Here is a 15,342-nt window from a genome sequence, read left to right as displayed (position 1 = left end):
ACGAAGGTCAGGCAGCTGCAGAGCTGTGAGTAGGGCAGCAGCTCTGCACAGGGAGCAGCTCAGCAAGCCAAGCAAACCATTACTCACAGCACGGCTGTGCAAGGCCTGGAGGAATGCAAACCCATGGGATGTTGCTAAAGGGCACCCAGGCAGAAAGCAAATGACTGATGGGAAGAGTTTGAGGCTAGAATGCTTGAATCCCTCATCTCACACTGTCATAATGCAGTATATAGCTCCACTTTAAAGAGTGGAGAGGTGCTGGAACAGCTGCCCAGAGAGGCTGTGATGCCCCGTCCATCCCTGGAGGTGTTCAAGGCCAGGTTGGATGGGGCCCTGGGCAGCCTGGGCTGCTGTGAGATGGGGAGGTTGGAGGCCCTGCATTGGTGGGGGGTTGGAGCTTCGTGATCCTTGAGGTCCCTTCCAACCCAAGCCATTCTGTGATTCTGTGTTAGCACTAAGCTCCATGAGCTCAGAAACACCAACTTGGAAGGAGTGAAGTCCACCCTCATCAGCACTGCCTGGATGAGTCCATCCACAGCACTGTTCATTGCAACACAGAAGCCATAGGGAGCTCCCTTCAGATTACCAAGTGCTGTATTTGGATGTCCTTTTCTGAATATCCTTAAAATAAAACACACCAGCAAAACACACGGGTGCTCAAGGGTCCTTGCCTTTCAAGCAGCAATAAACTCTGCTGTTGCATACTGGAACAGACAAACCTTCATTCAGCTCAGAGCCCCTCCAGCCACGTGTTTGGGGTGGGCAGAGGGAAGCTGTTCAGACCCCAGCAGCCACAGCCAAGTCCCAAGGGAGGAACCTTGTTCTGATACGTGCTGAATTCCCAAAATGAGCTTCCAGCTCTCCTACAGGCAATCGCTGGGGGCTGCCTGGGCACCAGTGTGTCAGGAGGAAGAACGATAAGAATGATTAGAAGAAGAATGATAAGACAGCAGGCTGTCTTGCAGCACACAGGACAGCCACTGAGGACCCACTCTGGTGGCTTTAGCAGGGTGTGAGTGCTGTGACAGCACTGTGTGCAGGGCCCTAAGCTCAGCACAGGCTGTGACATCTTGCAGAAGCAGCACTGAGTGTCCCCACCGATGGGAGTGACGGAACCGCCAGCCTCTGAGCCCCACTGCTGCCATTCAGAGGACACCTCACTGGTGGCAAAGCACTGGTGGCACAGAGCAAGGTGCTTCAAAACCATAGGGACCAACCTCCCAAAGGCAAAAAGGCCAGAGTGCTGCACTCCTAAGCCTGCACCCGCTGAGCGCACAGGGCTGCAGACATGTGCTGTTAGCAAAACAGCTCCCCAGGCACATGTGCACAGGGCAGAAGGCAGCAATCAAAAGGCAGCAGCCACTGCTGCTCCTGCTGGGGGTGCACACAAGGAGGTGACTGATAAGGTGATGGCAGCAGGGAAGGGAAGGCTGACACCACCTGAACATGGCTGGGGCCAGAGAAGGGGTAAGGAAGGAAAGAGATGCTAATGACAGGGCAAGAGCTGGGTTTTTGAGTGTGGCCCTCCTGTATTTTTCCCCTTTCTCCTTCCTGCCTTATTTTCTTAGCCTTACACCTGTACATTTGACCCTTTCAGTATCCAATATATCCTTGGATATAAGGAAAAAGTCTTTTAGAGTGAAGGTGGTGAGGCGCTGAAACAGGTTACCCAGAGATGTGATGGATGCTCCATCACTAGAGACTTTCAAAGTGAGGCTGGACCAGGCCCTGGACAACCTGATCTACCTGTGGTGTCTCTATTCACTGCAGAGGAGCTGGACTAGATGGCCTTCAGAGGTTCCTTTCAACTCTTAAGGACTGTATGATTCTATGTTGCACCAGGCACACAGCCACAGAGGGGTTAGGGACAGCCCTCGGTGCCTGGGCTGCACTGAGTAGCAGGAGGGGATAGGCAGAACTAGTGGAGCAAAAAGGAATACCCCCATCCCTCCATCCCTCCATCCCTCAGCTCTGCTCCCATTCCCCCAGCCCAGCATGCCACCAGCACCCTTATGGTCAGGGCACACAACCCTGGCTCCTGCCCAGCTCATCACCTTACCAGCAGCAGAGCCCAGCTTGCTTTGCTGCAGGGCTTCCTCCTGCCCCTGTGTGCCTGTAGCATTAAACCTCCCAGCTGGTCCACTCCCTCTGAATAACCTTGCCCTCAACCAGGTGGCACCCAGTGCCTTGACTGTGAGTGGCCTCAGGCATGTTCACCCACCATTGTGAGATACAAATTTGCAAAGTGCTCTCAATTTGTAAACAGCTTTGAGGCTTGCAACTTGATAGGTGGGAAATGAAGAGGACCCAGAGGTCAGGCACTGTTTGCTTATCCCATTTCAAGCTGCCTCTGCCAAGCACAGTCAGGGATTCTCACAGGGAGCAGTGCTCAGCATTGCCAGCAGGCTAGCAGAGCTTCTCTGAGCCTCACATTTTCCTACCAAGTTGCTGTATTCATATATAGACGTGGCAACACTGAAAACCAAGGATTACTCCCCTGTAAAATGTTGTCATTTGTGCCTCTGATTCCAGTTCTTAGCCAGGAGTTTTACATAATTTGCACTGCTGGTCCTGTGGAAGGAAGCTTAAGGTGGCTGCAGTGGTTATACTTTGAGCAGAGGAAGGAGATGAGCCTGTTGGCAACGTGAGGTGAGCTTCAGCAGCTACCTCCAAAGGTTTTCTGCCAGAATCACAGAATGTCAGGAATTGGAAGGGACCTCCAAAGATCACCTCGTCCAATCCCCCTGCTGGGGCAGGATCACCTAGATTAGGGCACACAGGAACATGTCCAGGTAGCTGCTGAATGTCTCCACAGGAGATCCCACAACCTCTTTGGGCAGCCCATCCCAGTGTTCTGTTACCCTTGCCGTGAAGAAGTTGTTCCTCTTATTTATGTGGGACCTCCTATGCTCCAGCTTGCACACATTGCCCCTTGTCCTATCACTGGATGTCACTGAGAAGAGCTTGCCTTCATCCTCCTCACGCTCACTATTCACACATTTATAAACATCAACGAGGTCACCCCTCAGTCTCCTCCAAGCTAAAGAGACCCAGCTTTCTCAGCCTCTCCTCACAGGGAGATGCTCCACTCATCAGGGCAGAGTAGAGGGGAAAGAGCACCTCTCCACCTCCTATCTGTACTCTTTCTCATACACCCCACGATGCCCTCTTGGCCACGAGAGCACAGTGCTGGCTCATGCTGCTCCTACCGCCCACCAGGATCCCCCGATCCCTTTCTCCTACGCTGCTCTCCAAGAGCTCAGCCCCCAACCTATACTGGTACTCAGGTTGCTCTTGCCCAGATGCAAGACTCCACACCTGCCCTTGTTCTTTCTCATTCCGTTTCTCCCCACCCAACTCTCCAGGTCTCACTGGAAGGCAGCACAGCCTTTTGCTGTGTCAGCCACTCTGCCCAGTTTTGTGTCAGCCGGGAGAAATGAGAGCTTCAACTTGGATGAGCTCCTTCTTTCCATCACTGTTGTTATGCGGCAGGCTGTCAGCTGTACCACAGCCATTTGTGCTTCCTAACAGCTCTCCATTGGTGGAAGCACACAGCCCAGCATCACTACATGCTCTGGCTCTGCTCGGTTGACAAGAGCACGAACCACCTGCCAGCACTACGAATCAGATGTACAACAGAACTCTGGGGTCAGGTCCTGCAGCAGTTGAGATCCTGCAACATCAGCAGTTGGGGTTTTATTATTAAAAAAGTCATCATCATCATCATCCTATTCTCTGCTGAATTCAGTATTAGATTCAGTTCTTACTGCACAATTGCTTACTGAAAGAATTGCATTTATTTTCCTGCAGCTCACCAGGATACCTAATCTGGAGGCACAGGAGAATAAGGTGTAGGGGCATTAACTAATTATTTTACTGCTGCTTTCTCTTCCAGCCATGTTAACAACACGTACTGAACACCAGAATCGGGTTTCAAGGCGAGTATCCTGCCAAAATAACTGGCCATTTACAACTCCCACAGCAATCACTTGGGTTCTGCAGACACCCTCTACCCTGAAAGAAGGGAGGAATGAAAAATAAAGCCTCAACAAATCGACAGACACAAACTAAGCAAACACAGCTCCAAACCCACCGAAGCATCTCATTGCAGGACCTGCAACCCAGCAGGAATGCTGCATTGGAGCAGAGCTGAGTGCCCTGCACGTGTAACTTAAGAGCAGCTTGAGACATCAAGATGCAGCCTCTACTTACACCTGTAGGCACTGTACTCTGGAGGTAGGTTTCCTATCGTGTATCACTCCTCTGTGGCAGCTGACTGGAGGGACACTTACAATGACAGTCCACCTTGCTCTGCTTTGCTCCTAAATCCCCCCTCGAGGAGTCCCCAACTCTCTGTAGCAGTTATCTTTCCTTCAGAGTTGAAGTCAGGGTTGAAATAACATTGTAGGTGCCCACCCAAACTGAACGGTGGAATGTTTTTGGCCGTGCAACCAAGATCCAACTGTCCACACCTCCAAAACCACCAAGCCACCAGCACTCTGCACTAGCAAACTCCATGAGATCCCAGGGCAGGCAGCAGCACGTCCTGTCCTACACTGTGATGCCCCACTTTGCAGATGCTCCCCAAAGCTTGTGGGTGCTTCATCTTCGCTCAAGGGTTGCAACCAAAGCAAGACCTGGGCTGGCACTTCAGCATTCCTCTACAAGATGTTCCTACAAGGAAAACATCTTCCTTGCTGCCATCCAAGCTCCCCTCCTGTCATGCCATGTGCTCTGGCACACAGAAGAGTGGCAGTTCATGGCAGCACTGTGCATGTGGAATATGCCCTGAATAAGCCCTGAATACCAACGGTAAAGTGAGAACCCAATGGTCTTGGCTGAGGAGATGCTGAAAAACAATGAGAGCCCTCAGCCACCCTGTGTTCCAAAACCGTGCTTCCTCAAACACCTCCTGAATGCCTTTCTGACCTGACGTGCTCGTTATCTGGCTGTTTAGAACCCATCCTACCCCAGGGCAAAGATGTGCACTGGTGGATTTTGGAGGTAAGAAAGATCCTTGTGGAAAGGGTAACAGTACCAACATGTGTGGAAATACATTTCAGAGATGAACTCTGAGGAAAACGAGGAGGTGGGCAAAGGCCAAGAAGAAGGAACAGTTCTCAGAATCCCCATTTGAAGTGAAGCAACCCACAGGCAGTAGTGGCTGGAAAATATGGAATATGTGGGAATTAATCTTTCTGCATTGGGAAAGGGACAGTCAAGCTGTAGCACAGGGAGCCCAACAGGAGTCAGTGCAACAGTTAGGGCTGGGGCTGCAATGGCCTGGCAGGAGACAGAAAGATGCTCCACAGTGGAACATGAAAAGATGCATGGTCAAAGCAGTGCAACAGGCCACTGCCCTGCCTCCCTTTCATCACCTCCTGTTGGGCTCCAGGTGGAGATGGAAGAAAGACAATGGCTGTGAAGTGCATGCTGGCTGTGAAGTGCAAGGCCAAAGCACCATCAGACACTCAGCGATGAACAACGCATCATTTATGAGACGGACGGCGCAAGGCAGCAGCCCCAGGCCAGGCAGCACCAGCCCTGCTATGGCACGGCCACGTTGCCAGGGGCAGCCAGCAGCTCCAGGAAGCCCCCTGCAGCCGGCACAGCCATGTCACAAGAGCACCACGCTGGGGGGGCTGTGTTCCAGAGCCAGCTTGGTGTCACAGCAGCCCGGAATGCTGAGCACAAGGGCAGTGCCAGCCCCAGAGCGCCGCCCAGGACCCAGGGAGCCAGGGCTGTGGCGGGCAGGAGCAGCCCATGGCGATGGATGGGGCCGCTCCTCCTCTGCCTCACAGCCACACACGGGGACAGGGACACAGCAGGACGGCGAGACGCTCCTGTGCTCACCCCCACCGCAGATAAGTCGCTCCCAAACTGCAGCCCGCCTCGCTCCTGCGGGACCCTGCCAGCTCCCCATGCTTTCCCTTGCCCTGCCCCAATGTTGGGGGCTGCTGTGCTGAGTCCTGACCCCACTCCAGGTGCTGGCACCGGACCTGCTGACTGCAGTGGCCTTTCCTCACAGCCCTGGGGACAGCAACCCGGTGAGCAGGGCTGTGCAGGGGAGGGCAGCACAGGGCAGCAGGGCAGCAGGCTGCTCCTTTCATCCTTCCTTCCCCTTCTGACTTGCAGATGGGCAGCCCAGCACAACTGGCACCAGATGACCCAAAGTGCTGCTGTCCTACAGAAAAGATAAGTCTGCCCCAAACTGGAGCCAGTTGTGCTCCTAAAGGACCAGGGAAGTTCCCAAAAATCCCCCTGCTCTCATCCCAACATTTGGTGCTGCTTTGCTGAGTCCTGACCCCACTCCAGGTGCTGGCACTAGACCTGCAGACCGCAGTGCTTGTGTCAACACGGCATTGGTGACCCAAATGGCCAAGGAAACCATTTTCAGAGCAGCAACCCGGTGAGCAGGGCTGTGCAGGGGAGGGCAGCACAGGGCAGCAGGACAGGAGGCTGCTCCTTTCATCCTTCCTTCCCCTTCTGCCTTGCAGATGGACAGCCCAGCACAACTGGCACCAGATGACCCCAAGTGCTGCTGTCCTACAGGAAAGATAAGTCTGCTCCAAACTGGAGCCTGTTGTGCTCCTAAAGGACCAGGGAAGCTCCCAAAAATCCCCCTGCCATCACCCCAACATTTGGTGCTGCTTGGCTGAGTCCTGACCCCACTCCAGGTGCTGGCACTGGACCTGCTGACTGCAGTGGCCTTTCCACACAGCCCTGAGGACAGCAACCCGGTGAGCAGGGCTGTGCAGGGGAGGGCAGCACAGGGCAGCAGGGCAGCAGGCTGCTCCTTTCTGCCTTCTTTCCCCTCTGCCTTGCAGAAGGGCATCCGCTCCAAGATGGAACCAGAGGAGGACACGCGCCTGTCCTCAGCTCTCCATCTGGTCTCCATGCCTCCAATACAGCCCTGGGGACACAGGCAGCCCCACACGGCCATGGAAATGGCTGGCAGAGCAGCACCCCGGTGAGCAGGGCTGTGCAGGGGGCAGCAGCACAGGGCAGCAGGCAGGAGGCTGCTCCTTTCTGCTTTCCTCTCCTTCTCACTTGCAGATCGACAGCCCAGTCAGGACCTGCAGTGCTGCACACATCAGCGCCTCCAGGAACCACATGGATTGTGTGAAGCAGAACTCTGAAGATGAGGACGGAACAAGAGGCTGAAAGGGATGGATGGGCCCAACTCCGAAATCCCACAGACACCACGTCCAGAAGAGAAGGAAGCACCGTAACCGAGCGCTGCTGAGGCCGCCATGGAAGTTTAGGAGCCACCAAGACTGTCAGCCTTCCTGCCTCCACCCCAGGCGACCACCCAGAAGCTGGCACACAATTAAAGACTAATTGAACAACCTCCAGAATAAACTTGCTCACTCCTTATACTCGTGGTGCTTCTTCCATCTCGTGGCACCCACAGTGCACACTTTTGGGGGGTGGGAGGGGTTCCTTGCAGTTGTCTCTACATATTAATGCATCTCTGTGCAGTTGGATGCTGGAACACTCAGCACAGCACAGCAATAGCCTTCCCTGCCTCCCCCGCTCTCACAAGACATCCCCAGCACACCTCACTGCTAACACAGCTGCTCACAGCACCAAGTTTCACTTTCAAGGCGCTCCTGATGGACTTCACGGAGCGGAGCGTCTCCAAACAGGCACTGAAACACAGCACTCCTGTCGCTGCAGGGCTTCTCCATCTCACAGAGCTCCTTCAGCTCACAGCCAGGGTTGCACCTTCATGCACCCAGGGCCCCAGCCCACCCAAAGTCCCCTGCTTCCACAGCTCACAGTTTTATTCCCCGTGCTTTAATGCCACAGCTTTCTATGAAGACGAAGAGTACTGAACAACAGAATTGTTTGGGTTGGAAGGGACCTTGAAGCTCACCCACTCCCAACCCCCTGCTGCAGGCAGGGACACCTCCCATAGCCCAGCTTGCTCACAGCCCCATCCAGCCTGGCCTGCAGTGCTTCCAGGGACGGGGCATCCACAGCCTGGCTGGGCAACCTGCACCACTGTCTCACCACCCTCACAGCTAAGAATTTCCTCCCAATCCCTACTCTAAACCTACCCTCCTCCAGTTGGAAGTCATTTCTCCTCATCCTGCCTCCTCCTGCCCACATAAAAAGTCCCTCCCCAGCTTTTCTGTAGGTCCCCTTCAGGTCCTGGAAGGCCGCCATAAGGTCCGCCAGCAGCCTGCTCCATTCCTGCACTCCACTCATGACAGCCATCCCACCACAGCTCAGTGATGCCAGTGACATCACAGCCCTGTAGGCACACACACACCTGACACACTTGTGGCTCCTTCCCCATGCTCTGTGCATTCGTCTGCAGGCATTTGAGTTGGGCTCCCACGCAGGCACATTTCCCTACTGCACTTCTCTTATCCTGCACCTTTGCTGCTCTCTTACTGCCCTGGCAGCCAGCTCAGGCCCACACCATCCATTCCCATCACCAGCCTCAAAGCGGGATGCACTGAGGATCCCCTCCCTGGCTGCTTGCAATCCAAGCCCCCCGATTACATGGCAAAGCTGGATGCCAAAGATGGCCTTCCTCTTCTCACACACCGCGCAGTGACGCTCATGCTGCCACGGCCAAAGCACCATCAGACACTCAGCGATGAACAACGCATCATTTATGAGACGGACGGCGCAAGGCAGCAGCCCCAGGCCAGGCAGCACCAGCCCTGCTATGGCACGGCCACGTTGCCAGGGGCAGCCAGCAGCTCCAGGAAGCCCCCTGCAGCCGGCACAGCCACGTCACAAGAGCACCACGCTGGGGGGGCTGTGTTCCAGAGCCAGCTTGGTGTCACAGCAGCCCGGAATGCTGAGCACAAGGGCAGTGCCAGCCCCAGAGCGCCGCCCAGGACCCAGGGAGCCAGGGCTGTGGCGGGCAGGAGCAGCCCATGGCGATGGATGGGGCCGCTCCTCCTCTGCCTCACAGCCACACACGGGGACAGGGACACAGCAGGACGGCGAGACGCTCCTGTGCTCACCCCCACCACAGATAAGTCGCTCCCAAACTGCAGCCCACCTCGCTCCTGCGGGACCCTGCCAGCTCCCCATGCTTTCCCTTGCCCTGCCCCAGTGTTGGGGGCTGCTGTGCTGAGTCCTGACCCCACTCCAGGTGCTGGCACCGGACCTGCTGACTGCAGTGGCCTTTCCTCACAGCCCTGGGGACAGCAACCCGGTGAGCAGGGCTGTGCAGGGGAGGGCAGCAGGGCAGCAGGGCAGCAGGCTGCTCCTTTCATTCCTTCCCCTCTGCCTTGCAGATGGACAGCCCCCCTAAAATGGCACCAGATGACTAAAAGAGTCTCAGCTCAGCCCTCCAAACGGGTGTCCTACAAAAAAGATAAGTCAGCTCCAAACTGGAGCCCGCTGTGCTCCTATAGCTCCAAGGAAGCTCCCAAAAATCCCCCTGCCCTCACCCCAACATTTGGTGCTGCTTTGCTGAGTCCTGACCCCACTCCAGGTGCTGGCACCGGACCTGACACAGTGCCTGTGTCAATGTGGCATTGGTGACCCAAATGGCCAAGGAAACCATTTTCAGAGCAGCAACCCGGTGAGCAGGGCTGTGCAGGGGGAGCAGCACAGGGCAGCAGGGCAGGAGGCTGCTCCTTCCATTTCTTCCCCTCTGCCTTGCAGATGCACAGCCCAACACTAGTGACACCAGATGAGTCAAATGCTGCAGCTCAGCCCTCCAAACTGGTGTCCTACAGAAAAGATAAGTCAGCTCCAAACTGGAGCCTGTCATGCTTCTACTGCACTATGCAAGCTCCCAAAAATCCCCCTGCCCTCACCCCAACGTTTGGTGCTGCTTTGCTGAGTCCTGACCCCACTCCAGGTGCTGGCACCGGACCTGCTGACTGCAGTGGCCTTTCCTTACAGCCCTGGGGACAGCAACCCGGTGAGCAGGGCTGTGCAGGGGAGGGCAGCACAGGGCAGCAGGGCAGGAGGCTGCTAATTTCATTCCTCCTTTCCCCTCTGCCTTGCAGAAGGGCATCCACTCCAAGATGGAACCAGAGGAGGACACGCGCCTGTCCTCAGCTCTCCATCTGCTCTCCGTGCCTCCAATACAGCCCTGGGGACACAGGCAGCCCCACACGGCCATGGAAATGGCTGGCAGAGCAGCAACCCGGTGAGCAGGGCTGTGCAGGGGGAGCAGCACAGGGCAGCAGGGCAGCAGGCTGCTCCTTTCTGCCTTCCCTCTCCTCTGCCTTGCAGAAAGACTTCTGCACACACACACAACCAAAGCACCGCAGCCTCTGCCCAACAACCCGTGTCTGCACCTGGCCAAGGCACCGACCGAAGCACGAAGAAAGCACCTGCCCTGTTCTGCACTGCTCTGCGCTCCTGCAGGCAGCCTGAGGATCCACCCTGCATGGACAGGGGCAGCTTCCCAGCACATCCCAGCTACGGACCCCAGCACGGACCCACACACACAGGGATGCTCTCGAGGACAAAGGCAGCTGCTCTGTGCTCACCTCGTCTTGGTTTGAAGCTGAGCAGAGCATCTAAACCATTAAAATCACCTTCAGAACAGACTGCTTGTCTCATTAAGCTCGTCTACTGCTTCCACCTCGTGACATCTTTCTCGGGAACCTTTTGGGGCTTTCCTTATCATGCTCATCTCCTTTTATTGATGTATTGTGATTCCATTCTCTTCTCGTTTGTGACCACCTTCTAGATTTCTCCCCATTTTTATTCTTCAACATTCACTGACAGGCCTTTATAAGACAAAGTGTATCGTAAGCTGAACGAGACCCAGGGAAACCTCACTGCGGCCTTCCAGTTCTTGAAAGAAGCAGATAAATGGGAGGGGGAACGGCTGTGTGTGAGGGTGGGTGGTGACAGGACAAGGGGAATGGCTTGAAAGTGAGACAGGGGAGGTTTGGGTTGGATGTGAGGAGGAAGTTTTGGAGGCAGAGGATGGTGAGGCACTGGCACAGGTTGCCCAAGGAGGCTGTGGATGCCCCATCCCTGCAGGCATTCAAGGCCAGGCTGGATGTGGCTCTGGGCAGCCTGGGCTGCTGCTTGGCGACCTGCACACAGCAGGGCTTGGAGCTGGATGAGCGCTGTGCTCCTTTGCAACCCAGGCCATTCTGTCACTCTATGATTCTAACGATGGAGCAGGTTGCTGGTTTGGGAGAACCACCATTACCACCATCACCCCAAGCTCACCACCTCACACTGAGTGCACAGACCTGCCTGCATACCATCTGCTGGACCACTCACCCCCATCACACCTTTCCCTGTGCAGTGCTCCTGCAGGGCTTCAATAAGCAGTGTGACAGCCCTTCTCCCAGGCTGACTCCCGCACAGCCTTTCTGCATGGAAACATTCCTGCACAGCTTTACTGACTTGAGGCAGAGCTGGGCTACGCTGAGCATGCTCAGGGAACACGATCCTCAGCAGTGACCCTGCAGAGCTAATTAATAAGGCAGCAGCTGGCAGCCTGTGCTTAAGCTTCGTTCGAGGACTTACTGAGGAAGGCAAGGCAGCGCTGCTTATCTACTCCGACCTCGTGTGCCAGTGCAGCCTTACAGCCACGGCTGTGAATCTTTCTGTGAGGCCATGTTTTGGATTGCACACATCAACATCTTCATCACGCTGTTCCCCCTCTGAAATCCCACCAGCTGCTAAGCAACGATCCCATCCTCAGACTTGCACAGAAAGCTTCGTGTGCTGCCGTGTGTGACAAATGCTCAGCCACTGTACTGAGCATGCCTCAAGACAAGGCAGACTCCTTCAGGAGACTCACGAGAGGTGAGGAAGGAAAACAGTAAATCACAGAATGGCTTGGGATGGAAGGGACCTCAAGGATCACGAAGCTCCAACCCCCCACCAATGCAGGGCCACCAACCTCCACATTTCATAGCAGCCCAGGCTGCCCAGGCCCTCCATCCAACCTGGCCTTGAACACCTCCAGGGATGGACAGGGCAGGTTAGAGAGGGAATGAAGAGGGAGAAAAAATACAAATGATTAATTGTTCACGTAGCTTATGAATGAGGACTGGAGAAAAATCAGTGCCCCACGACTCAAAGGAAGATGTAAACACAGCAGTCAAGGCAAGAGAAGGGAGATTTAGTCAGCAGGCCTCCTCTGAGCAAGCTGCCTGAAGCATTAAGGATGATGCGCAGCATTGGTGAGAAAGAAAAGCAGAAGGACCACCATCTGGCCAGCTTTCCTGCACCCACCCACCTCCTAACCACAGCTTTTAAAGAGGTGAGCACATACGCCCAAAGCAGAGAGGATGAAAACACAGCACCGAGAATTAATTACAGCAAGTAATTTTCAATTAAGCTAGAGGACAAAGGCTCCCCACAGCTAAATACACAGCGAATGTAGCACACAGATTTTCCTTTGATCAGAGGCTGTGCAGATCCCTGGGGCTTAGGGAAGCTGGGGGCTGGGAAGCAAGCAAGACAGCAGCATTGACAGGTTGTTTGATAAGCAGCAAACCTCAGAGACCTTTCACAGCTCACGGGCTTCTTTGCAATCTCTCTAATGATTGAGCTCGACAACCCTTGTAGGAAGTGTCCTGATTATCACCTAGGTTAGCAAGGACAAACAGGTGTAGTCCAACTGACTCCTCAGTGCTGTTTTATTGACTCGTTTCAGTTTATAGAGCAGTAATTTCTCAGGACTGCTGGCTTCAATTAGAACATTTTTTCCTGAGGTAGCCTGGTAAAAATCTGTAAGTTTTCCTAGTTCATGCCTTTTAAGAATCAACATATACGCTGCTGTTTAAGAAAAGGTTTAACACAGTAACCAGAAGTTACATCCAAAAACGCCCATTTACTGCAGTTCAGCCCAGCTTACCAAGCCCATCACCATCATTGCTATTTGCCTCTTCCACTCCTTCCCTCCCCCAGCACTTCTCACAGCAACAGTTCTGACTGCAGAACACACAGATGGCAAGTGTTAATTCTGACAGAAATGAGAGGAGAATGCAGTTTCCAAGCAGGAGAAAGCTCATCTTGTGTCCAACACGCAGCATTTCCTTGGAGCCTGAACACCACCCTTCTGCTCTGACCCTGAGAAGGTAAAGCTGAAAATGCTATAAAATAGACAATATAAAAAATAACAATAAAATCATAGAATCATAGATTGCTCTGGGTTGAAGAGAACCACAATGATCATCTAATTTCAACCCCCTGCTATGTGTAGGGTCACCAACCACCAGACCAGGCTGCCCAGAGCCTGGAAAGGCAGTGACACAAATCCATGCCACCAGTGCACTGGCAGCATCCCCTCCTCCATCCCCAAAATGTTTGTTTAAGCCCATGACATTTGGAGAAATCAGCTGAAAAGGAAATTCAGAGGGACCTAGCCAGGCTCAAGCAGCAGGCTGAGAACTTCCTGAGCTTCAACAAAGCCAAGCGCATGATCTGCACCTGGGTCACTGCAACTCCCAATATCAATACAGGCTAGGAGATGAAAGGATTGAGCACAGCCCTATTGAAAAGGACCTGGGGATACTGATGGATGGAAGCTGGGCACAAGCCAGCAGTGTGCCCTCACAGCCCCAAAGCCAACTGCATAGAACCATAGAATGGCCCGGGTTGGAAGGGACCTCAAGGATCACGAAGCTCCAGCCCCCCACCAATGCAGGGCCACCAACCTCCCCATTTCACAGCAGCCCAGGCTGCCCAAGGCCCCATCCAAGCTGGCCTTGAACACCTCCAACCTTGAACCACATCCTGGGCTCCATCCTCAGCAGCAGGGCCAGCAGGTCAAGCAAGGGGATGTGCCCCTCTGTGTTGTGAGGTCCCACCTGGAGCACTGCATCCAGATGTGGAGTCCTCTGCACAGGAGAGATAAGGAGCTCTTGGAGCACGTCTTACACTAAGAGTGGTGAAGCAGAGGGCTGGAGCACCTCTCTTATGAGGAAAGGTTGAGGGAACTGGGCTTGTTTAGCTTGGTGAAGAGAAGGCTGCAGGGAGACCTCATGGTGGCCTTCAGTGCTTGAAGAGAGAATATAAACAGGAGGGGGAACGGCTGTGTGTGAAGGTGGGTGGTGACAGGACAAGGGGAATGGCTTGAAAGTGAGACAGGGGAGGTTTGGGTTGGATGTGAGGAGGAAGTTTTGGAGCCAGAGGGTGGTGAGGCACTGGCACAGGTTGCCCAAGGAGGCTGTGGATGTCCCATCCCTGCATGCATTCAAGGCCAGGCTGGATGTGGCTCTGGGCAGCCTGGGCTGCTGCTTGGCGACCTGCACACAGCAGGGCTTGGAGCTGGATGAGCGCTGTGCTCCTTTGCAACCCAGACCACTCAATCATCCCATGCTGACCAGAGAGGTGGTGGATGCTTCATCCCTGCAGATGTTCAGCTGGACAGGGCCCTGAGCGAGGCCTGTGAGGGATGCTTTTAACCCAGATGATGCTATGAAAATGACCCTTCTGGCCACGAGCTCAGCAAAATAACACCTGAAACACACTGACAGCCCCGGATCCAGCTGTGATGGTGGAGGCTGTGCTGGCACAGTTCAATGGATTCGTGGTTGGAGCTGAAATAGAAAGCAGCACAGAGCCCTTGGGGGGAGGGAGGGGCAAGAGGGAGGAAAGGGTTAAATTCAGTGAGCCGAGGAACCAAAAGGATGAAGATGATGCTACGCGCATCTTAAGCCGCCAAACAACCCCAACTGCATCGCGATGACGCTTCCATCCCATAGGAGCACTCGGCACTCAGCCGGGGCTCCTCAGGGCCACCTCCTTCGGCCCTGCCCCGTCCCCTGGATCACCCCACGGCCTCGAGAGGGAACAACAGGGCCCAGAACGGACCCCCACACACACATACACGTGTATATATAGAGATATATACCCGCCCCTCCCCCGCTCACCTTGTCCCAGCTCAGCCACTGCCACACCGCTTTGTCCAGCTGCGCGTCGCCGGTGCTGCGGGCGATCAGCACGTTGGAATTCACGTCCCCGCCTCCGGCCTCGCGTTCACACATCTCTCCCGTTCGGAATGCGGAAGCTTATCAAACCGAGGTACCAAGCATCGCCCGAAGGACGGAAAGCGGACAACGCCGAGCCGCTGCTACCTCAGCGCCGCCGCGGGTAACGGCGACAGCCCGCCCCGCCCTCCGCCGCTTCTCGACAACAGGCGAGGCCCCGCCCCCGCGCCTCTAACCCACCAATCGATGCGGCTTAGAGGCGGGGACAAGCGCCCGCCTTCCCCTCGCTCCCGGTGCACGACGGGAAATGTAGTGCAAGCACCGGAAAACGGATGCGGAGAGGTGGGGCCGGCGGGAGGCGTAAAACTACAACTCCCTGCAGCCCGCGCGGCGCGCCGCATTTCGCCTCAGTGTGAGGAGACGCTGTGAGGGGTTGTCGGTGTTGCGTCCC

The 15,342-nt window shown here is 55.0% G+C and overlaps 1 protein-coding gene across 2 annotated transcripts in view; it reads right to left on the bottom strand.

Annotated features, from left to right (window-relative positions):
* Positions 1-15,089, bottom strand: part of PGM2L1 (phosphoglucomutase 2 like 1) — a 41,572-nt gene extending 26,483 nt beyond the window's left edge. The window contains exon 1 of one of the 2 annotated variants that reach the window (XM_052699309.1): positions 14,835-15,089. In XM_052699309.1, the coding sequence (XP_052555269.1) occupies positions 14,835-14,948 (114 nt within the window). In that variant the 5' untranslated portion in view covers positions 14,949-15,089. Of the gene's footprint in view, positions 1-12,814; positions 13,129-14,834 lie in introns of those variants that run through there. The other variant, XM_052699310.1, reaches the window with a different exon arrangement.
* Between the last annotated feature and the right edge of the window lie 253 nt (positions 15,090-15,342).

Source organism: Tympanuchus pallidicinctus, unplaced genomic scaffold, assembly GCF_026119805.1.
Source record: "Tympanuchus pallidicinctus isolate F22 unplaced genomic scaffold, pur_lepc_1.0 scaffold36, whole genome shotgun sequence".
NCBI classification, from domain to species: Eukaryota; Metazoa; Chordata; class Aves; order Galliformes; family Phasianidae; genus Tympanuchus; species Tympanuchus pallidicinctus.
This window is presented reverse-complemented; position numbering and strand designations above follow the sequence as displayed.